The 16,618-nt window shown below is 44.8% G+C and overlaps 1 protein-coding gene across 4 annotated transcripts in view; it reads right to left on the bottom strand.

Moving 5' to 3' along the window:
* The window catches only part of FLVCR2 (FLVCR choline and putative heme transporter 2), a 61,906-nt gene that overhangs the window by 24,395 nt on the left and 20,893 nt on the right, over nt 1–16,618 (bottom strand). For all 4 annotated transcript variants that reach the window (XR_013521424.1, XM_002754126.6, XM_054240223.2 and 1 more), the window contains exon 2: nt 2,492–2,633. Coding sequence is in view for 3 of the 4 variants with exons in the window: in XM_002754126.6 (XP_002754172.2) it covers nt 2,492–2,633 (142 nt within the window). In the remaining variant the exon portion in view is untranslated. The remainder of the gene's footprint in view (nt 1–2,491; nt 2,634–16,618) is intronic.

Genomic DNA, 16,618 nt, shown 5'->3' with positions numbered 1-16,618 from the left:
CTGTAATCCAGAACTTTGGGAGCTCAAGGCTGGCAGATTACTTGAGGTTGGGAGTCCAAGACTAACCTGGCCAACATGATAAAATACTGTGTCTACTAAAAATACAAAAATTAGCCAGGTGCAGTGGCACACACCTGTAGTCCTAGCTACTTCGGAGGCTCAGGCAGGAGAACTGCTTGAACCCAGGAGGTGAAGGTTGCAGTGAGCTGAGATCATGCTACTATCCTCCAGTTCAGGCAACAGAGTGAAACTCTGTCAAAAAAAGAAAGAAAGAAAGAAAGAAAATATTCCAAATAAGTACTTTTTGGCCTCCTCTACACCCCAAGAGAATGCCCCTGAAAGGTGAGTAGACTGTCACCACTTAGAGGAAGCCCTGGAAATGAAGTTTACTCTCCTGGCAGATCAAAGGGGCCCTCCACCAAGAAAATGCCGTTGCCCAGACTTCAGAGTCCTGCTTCCTCCTTCTTTAGAAATAGTCCTGGATATTAGAGTTGGGAGCTTCTCATCCATTGCCTTGCGTCTTCACCTTCCCTTAGTCAGGGGAAAGAATTCAAGGCAAAAAGTTTGCTCATCTCTATATCAGCAGATGTTGGCTTAAGGATTTGGCAACCACAAACCAGAATTCAGATATGATTTTTCAGGTCTTTACTCAATTAGCAACTATCTATCTGTGCTTGATAATAAAATGCCCAAATAGAAATGTCCAAACTCCAGATTTTTCAACTGCAAAGGACCAGGCCCTCATCTGCTTGAGAATTTGGAGCTGGACATATAATTTGAAACTTAAAGTCTGGCTAAGAGGCCCCTGGCTGTGTCATTATTCCCCGCTCTCATCCAGAGCTCCCCTGCTTCTCACCTTACCAGGAACACCAAGGTCTCTGTCTAAGACATTCTGCCAGATTTAAAACCCATTAGGTAGCCTTTCTCATCCTGGATTCTTTGAGGGAAACAATGCAATGAGAACGGTTGAATGAGGTACCCAATTATAGAACGGTTTAACTCTGGAGGTGGGGCCAGCAGGCAGGAATGAAACCTTTAACATATGAGTTGGAACTTTCAGGTATTAGGAAGAATGCTGATTAACCTTTACACAGGTCACTAGCTGAAAATAAATTTATCAAAGCTCATATAATATCACTCAACTGAAAAAAGAGGATATAAAAATTCTCTTACCAAGTACCTCAGTCATTATATGCACATGGATATAAAATATTAACAGTACGAGCTAGGTGTGGCGGCTTACACCTGTAATCTCAGCACTTTGGGAGGCCAAGGTGGGTGGATCACTTGAGGTCAGGAATTCGAGACTGGCCTGGCCAACATGGTGAAACCCTGTCTCTATGAAACATGCAAAAACTAGCCGAGCATGGTGACAGGTACCTGTATTCTCAGCTACTCAAGAGACTGAGGCAAGAAAAACACTTGAACCCAGCAGGCAGAGGTTGCAGTGAGCCAGGATTGTGCCACTGCACTCCAGCTTGGGTGACAGAGCAAGACTCTATCTCCAAAAATAAAAAATGAAAAACAAAATATTAACAGTAATTATCTGGTACAGTTCATGGTTGGGATTAACCTGTACAATGACAGGTTAATGGTCATTCCTTTCTCTATGCTTTTTTGTATTTTCTAGATTTTTCTATAATGAGCATATATTAGTCTTATAATTTTTTATTTTTTAAAAGAGACAGGATTTCACTATCTTGGCCAGGCTGGTCTTGAACTCCTGACCTCATGATCCACCTGCCTTGGCCTCCCAAAGTGCTGGGATTACAGGCATGAGACACTGCACCTGGCTTTTATCTTATAATGTTTTTAAAAAGCATTAAAGATGCACTGGTACATGGGCAAGAGAAAAATAAAAAAAGAACATAAAAATACAAATAATTCTTAAAAAGCATTGAAGAACTATGATACCTAAGTATTGTCAGGTTAATCTATGAGATTATTAATTTTATGGATCAATTTCAGTTTTGTTTTTCAGAAATTTGGAATAGGAAGATAGATAAGCTTAGACTTCACTCCAATCTCTGCCACTGATTAGTTATCTAATTTTGAATAGTTTATATAACCTCCCTTAAGTGTCATTTTTCTCTTTGTTAAATAAGACCGATAGTGGTACCTCACTGATAGGGCTGCTGAAGACTAAATGAAATCAGGCATACTTAGCACAGTGCCTGTGATGGCCTAAGTGCTCAGTGGCTTTCATCAAGGGGACAAGCAGTCTACCCATCATTTCCAATGAGGTAGGACTGGAGAACACGTTAATGACAAAGCTTTCCTTAGCTACTAACTAAGTGCACAGGACCAGCTAGCACTGTGTGAGAACAACTGCCCAGGCTAAAACATTTGAAGATCATAAGAAGCCAAGATACCAGTTTCTGTAAATATCCATGGTATTTCAGGGCATGTTCACAAGGGTCCCACCAAAGTCAGCAGAATCTTCCTGCCCCCTTGGCCCCCTGCTGTCCCGTCAGTCTACTAATGACCTTACCAATGATGACAAGGATGAGGAGGAGAGTGGCCACACCTCCTATTATATAGAACATGATGCTGATGTGGTAGGCAAGCTTGTCCTGGTCTTCGATGTTGGGTACCAAAACAGGAGGGACCAAGAACCCAATCGCAATTCCAAGCTATAGAAGACAGAGACAACCAATCACAGTTACCAATGGCCAAGGGAGGTGACAGCACAAATGTAGAGAGACTCTTAATAAGAAATCTAATTCCCAACTTCCAATTCTTCCTCACACCCAAACAAGGATTATTTCCCAACTCAAAACACCAGAGAAATCTTTCTTCTGACTGATGATTGGGCTCATACATCCTTCTGACCACCCTCATTGTCCATGCGTATTGAAAGTATAGTTGATGATCTCAATGTGGGCTGGCTCTTCTCTAACTGCACATTAATGAATGATGGTGCCTCTACTCCCATATCTGGAATAGAGTAAAATAACATTGATTATTTTTTTCTTGTGCTACTCGAATTTTTAGTTTCACTGAATCTGTTAACCCAAAGCTGAGAGCCCAGCTGGGGAGAAAGTCTATACCCTGCAAGCCCAAGAACTTGCACTCAGTAAGAGTTGAAAGTCTAAATCTGTTATCACATTTACAAGCATGAAAGCTTCACTTTATTGTGTGAATAACATAGTAACTTCTAAAGCATCTGTAGTGTGAAGTCACACATAACTGCATAAATGTATACGCACAGAAGATAGGTACCTAAAAAATGGCTATAAACACATACACACACACACACACACACACACACACACACACACACACACCAAATTAAACTGTTTTTTATCTGGATTGGAGTCCAAATTCCAGACCTAACAGACCTGGGTGTTTCCGAGGTCAGAAAGGCTTGGCTTTAGTACTGACTGGCTGTGATACAATTCCCAAAAGCCCTTCTGCTGGGCATAATATTGAAGCAGAAATGGGAAAATAGCTTGTGAACTCAGGCAAGCGTCAAATTTCAAGAGTGAAGGAAGATGAGTAATTCTTTTGTTGTAAGGTCTCATTTTTCCTTTATTGTACTTGAAAGAGCTACAGGTAAAGAAGCAATTCGCTTTCACTCCTCATTTTCACACTATTCATCAGCTTTCAATCTGCTGACTGCCTCGACTGGTTTTTCAGTCTGTCAATTACAGCCATTCAAGGTGGTTAGTAGCGGTTCTCAGTTCTGGAATATTCACAAAAGTGATCACTCATTGTTTCTGTGTAGAGCTCTTACCAATATGTAATCAATCAACCACATGCATCTTTAAAATGTACTCTGCTAGATATTTTAAGAGGTACCAAGAGGTATAAAGCACGGTTCCTGCCTTCAAGAAGCTTAATAATCTATTAGCAGGAAAAATATTAAGACAAAAATATAACATAACACAACTGGCCATATTTGTGGGTTGTAATGATAGAATATTACAGTTTGAAAGTTCTTCTGTAATCCTGTATTATAATTACAAACCCAATCATTACAGGAGAAAACAAAGGCTAAGTGAGGTTAATTGAGTTCTGTGACTTGTTGAGGGTCACCCAGAGTTCTAGCAGAGTGGAGGTGAGAAAGCAGATCTCCTGTCTTCTCTGGGTAGTGCCTCCCAAGCTAAGAGCCTTGAGAAAGGCCCAGGTAGGCAGGTTTCTGCAGAAGAGAGGCCTCTTTTGGGTCCTTGGAGCATTATCTGATCCTTGGTCATACTAGTTTGTCAGGGTCAGGTTTACCGGCTGATCTCCAAGACTTCCATTGAAGGTAAAAACTAGTGATAAGCAGGGGCAAATACAACCTTCTTCATAGCTGGGAAGCTGGTCCCACTCCAACTCATATATAGCCTTCTAAGCGCTTGGAGTTGGAGGTCTGGAAGTTAAGTAGAATCTCCCAGGGTCCCATTTGCAAGAATGAGGAAAGATACAGACATCATCTGAGGCTCTGCGACTCTTTCATTTCCAAAGGAAAACGAAAGCTCTGAGGTCTCAAAACAGGACACCCTAAGCCCCAGTAATCTTCTGCCCCGATAAAGAAATCCTCCCAGCTGGTGGCACACTGTACACCCTACTCTCCTGGGGTGGCTGGACTCTGTTCATTCCATCTATACACTAAGCTTGAGTGAGTGCTGATCAACCCCAACTCCAGCCAGCAGAGTGAATGGGCGAGCCCTAATAGTGCAGTATTGCCTGCAGTAACCCCAGCTGGGCAGCAATGCTGTCTCACGGTAACCTTTCTCAAGGAAGAAATTGGCTATGGAGGTACTTTGATGCCCAGTGTGAAAAAACAAAACATAAGGATTAGACTGTAAGCTGCTTCCTCGTTTGTTTTTTCAAGACATATTTTTTCCTCCTTCTTGAGAGGAGTGTTTAGGGAGAGTCTATTTCTAGTTCCTAGTTCATAGGTCTGTCTCACAGTCATGGATGGATGGATGTACGGACAGATGACCATTAGTAGAAAATTCTGGCTACACAAAGCTAAGAATTACATATCTCCTTGTTAAGGTCCAGGTTCTTTGTACATTGTACTCACAGTGATAAGAAAAAAAAAATGTGTATGGGAAAGTAAGGAGACGGTAGGATACCCTACAGTTTCTTGAGCATGCACTGAATATGTAATACACTTTATCTTTTAATTTAACCCCAATAACTTTATTTATTTTAAATGTGTTATTTTTATTGTTATTTGAGATGGTGTCTCATTCTGTCACCCAGGCTGAAGTGCAGTGGCGCAATCTCAGTTTACTGCAACCTCCACCTGCCAGGTTCAAGTGATTCTCCTACCTCAGCCTCCGAGTAGCTGGGATTACAGGCACCTGCCACCAAGCCTGGCTAATTTTTGCATTTTTAGTAAAGACAGGGTTTCATCATGTTGGCCAGGCTGGTCTCAAACTCCTGACCTTAAGTGATCTGCCTTGGCCTCCCAAAGTGCCAGGATTACAAGCATGAGCTACTGCACCCGGCCTAACTCCAGTAACTTTGTAACAACAAAAAAGAGAGATAGAAAAAAAAAAAAAAACCTGCTGCTGAGCAACAGGGGTCACACAGTGGCTTGGGTCAAGCTTGGGTCCCAGGCATCCCAAGCTGCCCAGGGTCACACAGGCAACTAGCAGAAGAGCTGGGATCCTATGTCAGTTCTGTCTGACGTCAGAGCCCAGGCTCACTTTGCTGCCTTCCATGAAATGTTGGTGTGATACCAGTTAACACAGACTCTACATTTTCACCCATTTGGCTTGTCATTAATTTAAGAGGAAACCTCTTGGGGACAAATCAGAGACCCAGGGCCTGAATCAGTGAAACATTAATTTAAAATGTGGGAGAACACCGTGCCTGGCACATTTGGCACCTTTCCTGGAGACCCACCTTGGGAACGCAAATGAATGCGTGTCATTGCTGTTTTTGAGTAGACTTACATCCCTGTACTTGTTGTAGTTTTATCATTCTCAACAAAACACAAAGTCATGGGCAAAGTACGAAATTCATTGTCAAACCAAGACATAGTCTTAGCTGTTCTGGAACTTCCTTTTCAAAAATTAGGCTCTCTTCATTTTTACCTATCCTATAGCAGTATTTCTCAACCTTGACCCATAACAAACATCACCATCCGTCTTCCCAACCAGATTACGAGCTCCTTGAGGGTAGGACTTGCATTGATCTCTGGAGCCTGCCTCATGATAATACTCATCATAGTACAACATATGGAGCTTTACATGGAGTAGCTCAAGCCTCACAACAACACCAGAAATAGGGGTCTAACATCTTCACAGTTTCACAGATGATGAAACTGAGGTGGAGGAAGGCTGACTTGCCCAAGGTCACACAACTATGTGTAGCAAAGCTCAAGTTTTCATTGCTTCCGTTTTTTTTTTTCTGAGATGGAGTCTCACTCCAGCGGGCTGGAGTGCAGTGCTGTGATCTTGGCTCACTGCAACTTCCACTTCCCGGATTCAAGTGATTCTCCTGCCTCAGTCTCCCGAGTAGCTGGAACTACAGGTGCATGCCACTATGCCCAGCTAATATTTGTATATTTAGTAGAGACTGAGTTTCATCATGTTGACCAGGATGGTCTCGATCTCTTTACCTCGTGATCCGTCCACCTTGGCCTCCCAAAGTGCTGGGATTACAGGTGTGAGCCACCGCACCCGGCAAAGCTGGAGTTTTCAACACACAGCATTCCAAAGTTAGGTAAGCTTTATAACTGTAGTTTACTTCATTCCAGTAGAAGGTGTTTAACAAAAAATGTGATAAATGAAGGGATGGAGAGGCAGCCTGGGATATTTCATTTTTATTTTCTGTTTTATTTTTGCCCTTTCTGCAAACTGAAAGGTGACCTCTAAATGCTATTGCAATGTCAGTCATCAGGAGCATTTCCAGAGCAAATTGCACAGTGAAAAACATGTCTATGCAGTCTGAGGGCTCTGGGTGACAGGAAGAAGCCATACTTTGAATGATGTGTCACTTGTAATTCTGGCTCATGCATTTGGCAGAGCAAGAATAAAACCAGAAAATCACCGGACTGCATCTGGTGTAAGATTTCCATACCTAGCCCATTACACAACACAACACACATGCTATACCAGCTCTGAGATCCACGGAAACACTGTTTCCCATCCTCTTCCACCATCTGCTGTCCCCATCCACCATCCACAAAGCCCTAAGTCACACTTGAATCACAACCCTAGCACACAGATGCCCTCCTCAATCCTACCTAGTCAAGGGGCCAGAATATGGCCAGGACATCCAGGGAGGATCCCAGGTCATCCACAAAAGACAAGGCAAGGAGTTCTGTGTCCACATAGTGGTGAGGGCTTCTGTCCCAATGGAACAGGGAAAGAACCAGTAGTCCCCATCTGAGCCTTTTGCTGGGTCCCAGGTACCTCATCCTCTTGACCCAAGCCACTGGCAACATGGATCCCGTTCTTGTTAGGAGACAACAACCTCAACAAACAGATTCTGACCAATGAAATATTCATCTTTCAAACATGCCATGCTATTCAGACAATGGCAAGCCCACCCTCACCCCCAGTGCTGGGTCCCAATTCGCTCAAACCAATTGGTTCATTCCTCCTCCCTGAGCACAGTCATTGGCTATGGCTGGACATGTTCCCTTAGATTTCAGGGCTCTCAGGAGCTAGCTTCCTAGTGCTGAGTCAAAAATGTCCCATACTTGGCTGTGCGCAGTGGCTCACACCTGCAATCCCAGCACTTTGGGAGGCCAAGGTGGGTGGAGACCAGCCTGACCAACATGGAGAAAGCCCATTTCTACTAAAAATACAAAATTAGCTGGGCGTGGTGGTGCATGCCTATAATACCAGCCACTTGAGAGGCTGAGGCAGTAGAATCGTGTGAACCTGGGTGGCAGAGGTTGTGGTGAGCCAAGATTGTGCTATTGCACTCTGGCCTGGGCAAGAACAGCAAAACTCTGTCTAAAAAAAAAAAAGACCCATACTCCATAAACATGTAAAATGCTATATATCAATTAAAAAAATCTCCTTATTGAGCCAGCCCCTTTCTTTACACCAGGGTCCCTGAGGTTGAAGGGCTTCCATCAGATTTGGTCTCTTTGTGACCTAATCTGGGGCTTGTCTCTTGCCCATGTTATGCTATTTTTGTTTTATAAATTAAAAAATATATATTTTATTTATTTGTTTTTGAGACAGAGTCTCAATTCTGTTGCCAGGATGGAGTGCAGTGGCGTGATCTCGGTTCACTGCAATCTCCACTTCCTGGGTTCAAGCGATTCCTCCGCCTCAGCCTCCCGAGTAGTTGGAACTACAGGCTCATGCCACCACACCTGGCTGACATTTTACAATTTTTTATGGAGATCGGGTCTCTCACTATGTTGCCTAGGCTGTTCTCAAGTGGTCCTCCCATCTCAGCTTCCCAAAATATTGAGATTACAGGCATGAGCCACCGTACCTGGCTTTATGCTATTTTTGAATGAATCTCTCACTTCTTCTCCTTTCTGCTTCAACATTCCTCAGTGACATCATTATTCTAATATAGTGGTTAAGGGCTCAGGGTCGGGGGTCAGAAAGATCTCAGTTCAAATCCCAGCCCTACCAGTTACTAGACCTTGGCAATTAATTGATCTCTCTGTGTGTTTCCTAATCCACAAGAGGAAGAAAATACCATCTAGCTCATTGGGCTGAGGCTCACTCCCTGTCTGCAAGGCTGGCTCTTCCCCACACACTCTCACACAACAATGGTGACAGGCAGCAGAGGCTACTGGGACTCCCAAGATGCACTTTGTTTATTTAGGGAAGTCAAACAAACCATCATCCTATCCTGGATCTGCTTCACTTCCTTTTCTGTCTCCTTCTGCATGTCCTTCCTCAATTCTCTTAGTTATCATTGACTCTGTCCTGTTATATCCACTTCATCTCAGATCCTCTCGAACTCTTCTGCAAAGTCCTCTTTGAATCTGCCCTGCCCTGCTTCAGCCCTTCTGCTTTTCTCCCAGGCAACTGTGATCTCTTCTCCGCCCAACCTACATGGTGTACTCAGATTCATGGTCCTCAGAATTACATTGACCCCACTGTCCCTGCTCAAATACCTTCAAGGTGTCAGCCCTCTCAGAGGAAGGAAGCAGGTCCAAACCTCTCAGCCACTGTTCTTGGCCATTGATTTGGTTTTGCTCTGTGTCACCACCCAAATATTATCTCAAATTGTAATCACCACATGCTAAGGGTGGGAACTGGTGGGAGTTGATTGGCTCATGGGAGCAGTTTCCCCCATGCTATTCTCATAGTAGTGAGTTCTCACAAGATCTGATGGTTATATACATGTTTGACAGTTTCTCCTTCACACACTGTCTCTCACCTACCACCATGTAGGATGTGCCTGCTTCCCCTTCCACCATGATTGTAAGTTTCCTGAGGCCTCCCCAGCCATGTGGAACCGTGAGTCAATTAAAACTCTTTTCTTTATAAATTACCCAGTCTCAAACAGTTCTTTATAGCAGCGTGAAAACAGACTAATACAGCCGTCTTTGCTAGTTTCAACCTTCCTTTCCAGTCCCTTCTCTCCTGTATCCCTATAAATCTGCTGTGTTCCAGACAGATTGGACGAGTCATGATTCCAGCCTTTCCATCATCTCAACTATACATTTATCCCAAGTTTCCCCCTTTGTAATCTTTCAGAGCCCATCACCATGTGAGCTCTCTCACAGAGCTTTCCTTGATGATCCTTGCTAGGTGTGATTGCCCTGCCCTAATTTCCTCTAATCTTTGAGTTGTCAGCCATTTTTCTAATGCTTGCTATTCTGATGCTTACTCAACAAATGGGTGTTGAAAGAATGAGCTGTAGTCAACTGGCACGCCAGGAAATCACCATTGCCACTGCACATTTGTCATGTGATCCCAGACCTGTGGAAAGATGTGGTTGGAAAAAAAGTCTAGACAAGGTTCTCAGAGAAAGTTTGCTACTTTAAAAAGCAAGATTGAGGATCCTTTTAAAATAAGACCCTCATAGGCTGGGCATGGTGGCTCACACCTATAATCCTAGCACTTTGGGATGCCGAGGTAGGTGGGTCACCTGAGGTCAGGAGTTTGAGACCAGCCTGACCAATGTGGCAAAACCCCATCTTTACTAAAAATACAAAAATTAGCCAGGCGTGATGGCACATGCCTGTAACCCCAGCTACTAGGGAGGCTGAGGCTAAAGAATCGCTTGAACCTGGGAGGTGGAGGTCACAGTGAGCTGAGATCATGCCACTGCATTCTAGCCTGGGCAACAAGAGTGAAACTCCATCTCAAAACATAAATAAATAAAAATAAAATAAAATAAGATCCTCATAAAAGATACATTAGGTTTCAATCTAAATTTCCACACATGGGATTACTGTAAGCCCATCAACCCAAATGAGCAATTTTCAAACATTCAGTACGATGCTGTCTTCGCCCAAGGCTGTTTTACATGCCGCAGTGACGAGGTAAATGTATATACATCTACATACCTCTACACACACTAACAATAATTTTATGGCCTGAAGATTCATCTGAAGCTAAGTTCACGTAGTAGAACAGCTGAGGAAAACTTCAGCTGCACAGGCAACTTGTGAGAAAGTGTTACTATGTAAAGGGGCATGATAGGTTTGGATATTGTCCCCTCTAAAGCTCATGTTGAGGCTGGGTACAGTGGCTCACACCTATAATCCCAGAACTTTGGCAGGCCAAGGTGGGCAGATCACTTGAGGTCAGGAGTTTGAGACCAGCCTGGCCAACCTGGTGAAACCATGTCTCTAGTAAAAATACAAAAGTGGTGACCACTTGTGGTCCCAGCTACTCAGGAGGATGAGGCAGGAGAATTGCTTGAACCCAGGAGGTAGAGGTTGCAGTGAGCTGAGATGCACCACTGTACTCCAGCCTGGGCAACAGAGCAAGACTTCATTTCCAAAAAACACCCTTGGTGCTATCCTCAACGATAATGAGTTCTCCTAAGATCTGGTTGTTTAAACCTGTGTGGCATCTTCCCCCTCACTCTCTCTTGCTCCTGCTCTCACCAGGTGACACCCTAGTTCCACCACTGCCTTTCGCCAAGATTGGAAGCTTCCAATCTTGGTTTAAGATTGGTTTAAGGCCCCGCCAGAAACCAAGCAGATGCTGGCACCATGCTTCCTGTACAGCCTGCAGAACTGTGAACCAATTGAACCTCTTTTCTTTTTTTTTCTTTTTTTGAGACGGAGTTTTGCTCTTGTTACCCAGGCTGGAGTGCAATGGCGCGAACTCGGCTCACTGCAACCTCTGCCTCCTGGGTTCAAGCAATTCTCCTGCCTCAGCCTCCCAAGTAGCTGGGACTACAGGCGCACGCCACCATGCCCACCTAATTTTTGTATTTTTAGTAGAGACGGGGTTTCACCATGTTGATCAGGATGGTCTCGATCTCTTGACCTTGTGATCCACCCACCTCGGCCTCCCAAAGTGCTGGGATTACAGGCTTGAGCCACCGCACCTGGCCTGAACCTCTTTTCTTATAAATCACCCAGCCTCAGATATTCCTTTATTGCAATCCAAAACAAACTAACATAAGCTCCATCTCCCAGGACCATGTCCACCTGGGGAATTATGTGGAATTGACTTCCACACTCATTGCCCATGCCCACACAGTGCTGTGTGCACTGAAACGCCACAAAGCTGGTGCTATTTAGGCAAGTCTGCACACTACAGTCCGTAATTCTGTTGCTGTCAATACTGCTCTCTACCCCTTGGCCAGCATCATTTAGCTGTTTGTTTATACTTGCTAGTGAATAACTAATCTGGCAGCATGGAGCATAAACAAGGGCTCCAAGATCCCAAATGGAAATGACCAAGCTAGAGTGAAGGCCCTCTGCCAGGCAAGCTAACTTTGGACGTGTGGTCAAGGTTCGTCGGCAGCAGTTCTTGGAAATGAGTCTGCGGATGCTTCAGAAAGAAGCCATGAGAGTCCAGGGTGGCTGCTGGGGCTGTGAGACACTGCAAAACTAAGAACCCAGGGCTTGAGCTTAATCATGAGAATGAGCCCCCAGTACCCAGGAATGCCAGGCGGCTCTAAGGAAAATGCCGCGGTAACCTATAATGTCCAGGCAAAGACCGCTCATATGACTGTTATTTGTGAAATCTCCAAATCCAAGGCTTCTTTTGAAAAGGTCAACTCGGGATTAAGGAGGTGGCATACCTTCAGAGACAAAGACAAACTAAACAACCTCATTGATTTGGTGGAAAATAACTCCTGAAAGTGGTTTGTGGATTTAAAGGCTAAGCTAAGATCTCTAAGAACTTAGGGAGCAAGAGTCACAGTGGGCCGACCCCCAACTTCCTTGGAGCTCCTGCCCCAATCACAGGGTTTGTCCTGAAAGCTGTGATTACGCTGGTGGCTTATATTGCCTGGGCTCCTGTATTTCCTCAGTTCTTTGGGTGAAAGAGGTTAGGGAAATGCAGGAAGCAGCAGCTGTTGAAATTAGGATAGGCTACAGTCATTGATCCCTAGGGAAGATAATGATGATGATGAGAACTGATACATTGTGCTCAAAGCACTCTATAAATATATATACGCTTGAATCATTTTATTTTTTTAATGGTTAATTTTTTCTTTTTGGGGGCAACACTTTACTTCATAAAATAGAAGAAGTGTTCCCTTAATCTCTATTTTAAAATGGAAGAAACTGGCATTTAAGTAGCTTGCCCAAGGTCACATAACAGTAAGCGATGAGGCTGAACTTCAAGCTCTGCCCATCTGCATTTGTCTGTACTCTTATCCATTAGGTTAAAGGCTCTGGTCTTAAATGTTACCCAAACCAGGAGGATGGAGGTGAATATGTACTGAGTGTCGACTATGTGCTAGATAGCATGCTAAAAGTTTTTTCACATGATATTTCATCTATGCCTTCACAAGTAGCCCCTAAAGTTGGCACCATCATCTCTGGTTTGGGTTTTGTTTGTGGTTTTTTGTTTTTTCTTTTTTGAGACAGGGTCTCACTCTGTTGCCCAGGCTGTGCAGTGGTGCAATCTTGGCTCAATGAAGCCTCTACTTCCCAGGCTCAAGCAAACCTCTCACCTCAGCCTCCAGAGTAGCTGCGACCACAGATGTGTGTCACCACATCTGGCTAAGTTTTTGTATTTTTAGTAGAGACAGGGTTTCACTGTGTTGCCCAGGCTTGTCTTGAACTCCTGGGCTTAAGCAGTTCACCCACCTCAGCCTCCCAAAGTGCTAATATTATAGGCATGAGATACCGTGCCTGCCCTCTGTTTGCTTTTTACATATGAGTAAGCCTCTGTAATTTGCCCAAGGTCAAAACAACTTCTCTTGGCAAAACTAAGATTCAAACTCTTGGCTGTCTGATTCCAAAGCCCTTAATGGACAAGATGAATGCCACAGAAGAGTGACTGCCCTCAAACACTGGAAACACCCTCCAGTCTTTTTTTTTCTTTTTGAGATGGAGTCTCGCTTGGTACCTCAGGCTGGAGTGCAGTGGTGCAATCTTGGCTCACAGCAACCTCCACCTCCCAGGTCCCAGTTCAAGCAATTCTCCTACCTCAGCCTCCCAAGTGGCTGGGATTACAGGCATGAGCCACCATGCCTGGCCTCCCTCCAGTCTTCTATGTTCCATTCTGTAGTTGCAATGTCCCCAGATGTGCGGCTGTTGGAGGAAGCAAGGCTGAGAGGTGTCTCCAGCTACAGTTTGGTTTGTTTGCCACAGTTACACTCTGCAGGTTTCTCGTTCTTATGTCATGCTTAGTTTTGTTTCTTTTTGTGTAGTGTGTTGTCTCCCGAACTAGACTGTTAGCACCTTGAGGACAGGGACATTGACTCACATTTGCTTGTGTGACCCTTCCCCATACCACGTCTGACACAATGACAGGAACAGAGGTGGCACTCAGGAAATACTTTATGAATAAAGAAATGACTCTTAGAACTGTGCAGCTCATACCTCACTCAAGTAATTCCAGGCTTCTCTGCAGTAAACAAGTTGGGCACAGTAGCACTTTATGGCATTGTGAGGGTTTAACCACCCAAAGAAAGTAGATGCCAGATGCAACGACACAAGGAGGCCCCAACATAGGGAAAACCTCCCATCTGGGGTGCCCCGAGACCAGGCATGGAGGGGACTAGAACGCAGACCAAGCGAATTCTCACCCTCAGACCTACACTCAGTATTTATTGAGCACCTGCTTCATACTAAGCACCCTACTCACAAGGGAGAAGAAAGATGCAAGACAAGGACCTCACTCTCACCCAGTTTACAATCTAATGCACCTTGATCTTGACCTACAGCTTAGTGCTGCGTTTCCTTCTCATCTTTGCGGGAGGAGGTGCAAGTTAGCTGAAGAGTGGAGCTACTCCAGGCTATAAACAGAAAAGACGCTAAGTTAAGGGGAAGAAAATGAGTTCTACATGGAAAGTTTTATGATTAAAAAAAATGACAAAGGCCTTATTTTATTTTTTTGGCTGAGCCCCGTATTTATGCTTGGTTTCCGTCATCATCAACTCAGGAGGTCCCTGGCACACATATTCCTCCTTTTAAGGGTTGGGTGTTCATCTTGAGGTTGTCCTCATGGTGAACTCCACAAAAGGTCAGTCTAGGTCTACTTCGAGCTCAGAATGAAGCATCCACTGCCTCTCCTTTCAGTGAGAGCACAAATCATTGTTGCTTCAATACTCTAATGTCCCTCTAGCTGACTGTGCTGACAGCCAGTGGTCACAGAACTTCCCCATGACTCAGCTAGGAAGGAGGAAAAATGAGTGGGTGTCTTTCAAACCACCCAGCCAGCTGAGATCACAGACCACATCATGCAAATCTTACTCCAGACCTTTCACATTTGAAGTAGGCGACGTGCAAAGCTCCATTCAAATGCTTTGGCACTGACTGCCCACCAACTCCCCAATAGCTGTGACCAGCAATCAACAGCCAACAGAGGGATTCTACCGTGTCGTGCATTCCCTCAACAGTAACCCCCCACGTATCCTCCCAACTCAAACATGCCACTCCCTGACCTTCGACAGATAAAACAGCCCAAAGGAGAATAATTGTCTCCTTTGTCTGCAAGGCAACATGCTGTCATTCCTAAAAGTGGTGCTCACGTGACAATCAGTGTTTCTCATCCTCCCACATTTCCTTCTAAATCTGGATGGACTTACTGGCAGGCCCTGGAAGAGTTGTTGCTACGTGGACTGCCACGGGCAAGAAGCTTCTTCGGAGCATGCACTTCGAGAAATAGATAGGATAGCTTACACCAAGAAAACTATCAGTCACCCACATCTTAAATTGCCCTGAGAGAGAGACAGAGATTGCAGCACCATTAGATCTGGCCCCGTTGTTTAGGGAGTTACTGAGGCACCTGCTTACATAGAAAACATCTCCTAGTATCCTGCTCTGAAGTCACCTGCCCTCCTACTTGGCCTGACATTGGCATGCACCATTAGCCACTCCTGTGTGACTGGCTTGTAGTCTAATCTCTCTTTCCTTCAGCGTGAACTCTGCAAGAACAGAGGGCTATTGCCAACAGGGAACTCTCCCTTCCCATTCATTGCTGCATCCCCAGCTGTGAAAATGTTTCTTGTTTGGCACAGAGTAGATGCTCAATAGTATTTGTTCAATAAAGAAAATACAGGCTAAGGTGGATTGTCTCACAACAAAAACAAACACAAAAAAACCTATGACAGGCCAAGGGGAGCCTTCCCTACTGGCTTTCATTTGTTACATTGCCTGCTGTCAAATGGAGAGACACAGGGAAGCTGGCTGGAGGGGACGCAATTCAGGACTCAAGGAATGTGTTACAGAACAGAGATAAAAATGTGATGGCCGGGGACTGTGTGGGTTATTTGCAAGGGATGGAGAGCTGGCCCAGGATGGGGGCACACTAATAAAGGACATGGCTTTCGGTGGGGTAGCATGAGAATACAGGACCAGTCATACCTAGGGAAGACAATGAGGTTCCTTCCTCCCTAAGGAGAGAGAGAGGAACTCTGGAGAGAGAAACTTGTCGAAGAGAAACTGCAACATCTTCCTAAGGGTTCCAACATCCTCACGAGGACTGTCCAAGCCCTACCGATCGCCATGTGTTACCGTCAATCACTGCCACTGGCTAACTGTGAGGGGCTGTGAGAAAACTTGGTAGGGCCAGGACCACCATGCCCTCAGGATAAACATTCTCACTCCCAGGCCTATCTCCTGAGGGTGGGGACAAATCAGTTCTGTGTTGTGCCACCACAGCCATCTATCTTCCTACCCTGAAGAGAAGAACCATCCTAGGCACATATAGACTCAAACGCTGCACCTTGCCACTCCTCGGTAACAGGCCCTTCTGCAGCAAGCTGTGAGTTTCCTGGAATCCAAAAGAACCAGAATGCTCTGGTGGATTCCTGGAGCTGCCAAATGGCTCAGCTCAAGAGTATCAAATCAGCAAAGGCAGTTTTCCTTTCTTTACTGATAAGAGGAATGCTCTGAAGTCCAGACACTCTGAGAGAGGCTCCTGCAGCCAGGATGATGGAGCTTATCCTGAACCATGAGCTGCTGTAAAGGCAATAATGCTGAGCCCTCTACATAGAGGGCATGGCCCCCAATCCAGGCAGGACACAATGTGTGTCTAGAGAAGCACTTTTCATTCTACTATCAAAAGGCAAGTCCAGAGTATTTTTTTGTTTTTTAGATGAGATCTCA

The sequence above is a fragment of the Callithrix jacchus genome, chromosome 8 (assembly GCF_049354715.1).
Source record: "Callithrix jacchus isolate 240 chromosome 8, calJac240_pri, whole genome shotgun sequence".
Taxonomy (NCBI): domain Eukaryota; kingdom Metazoa; phylum Chordata; class Mammalia; order Primates; family Cebidae; genus Callithrix; species Callithrix jacchus.
The sequence above is the reverse complement of the archived record's forward strand: the minus strand, read 5'-3'. Positions and strand labels throughout refer to the sequence as shown.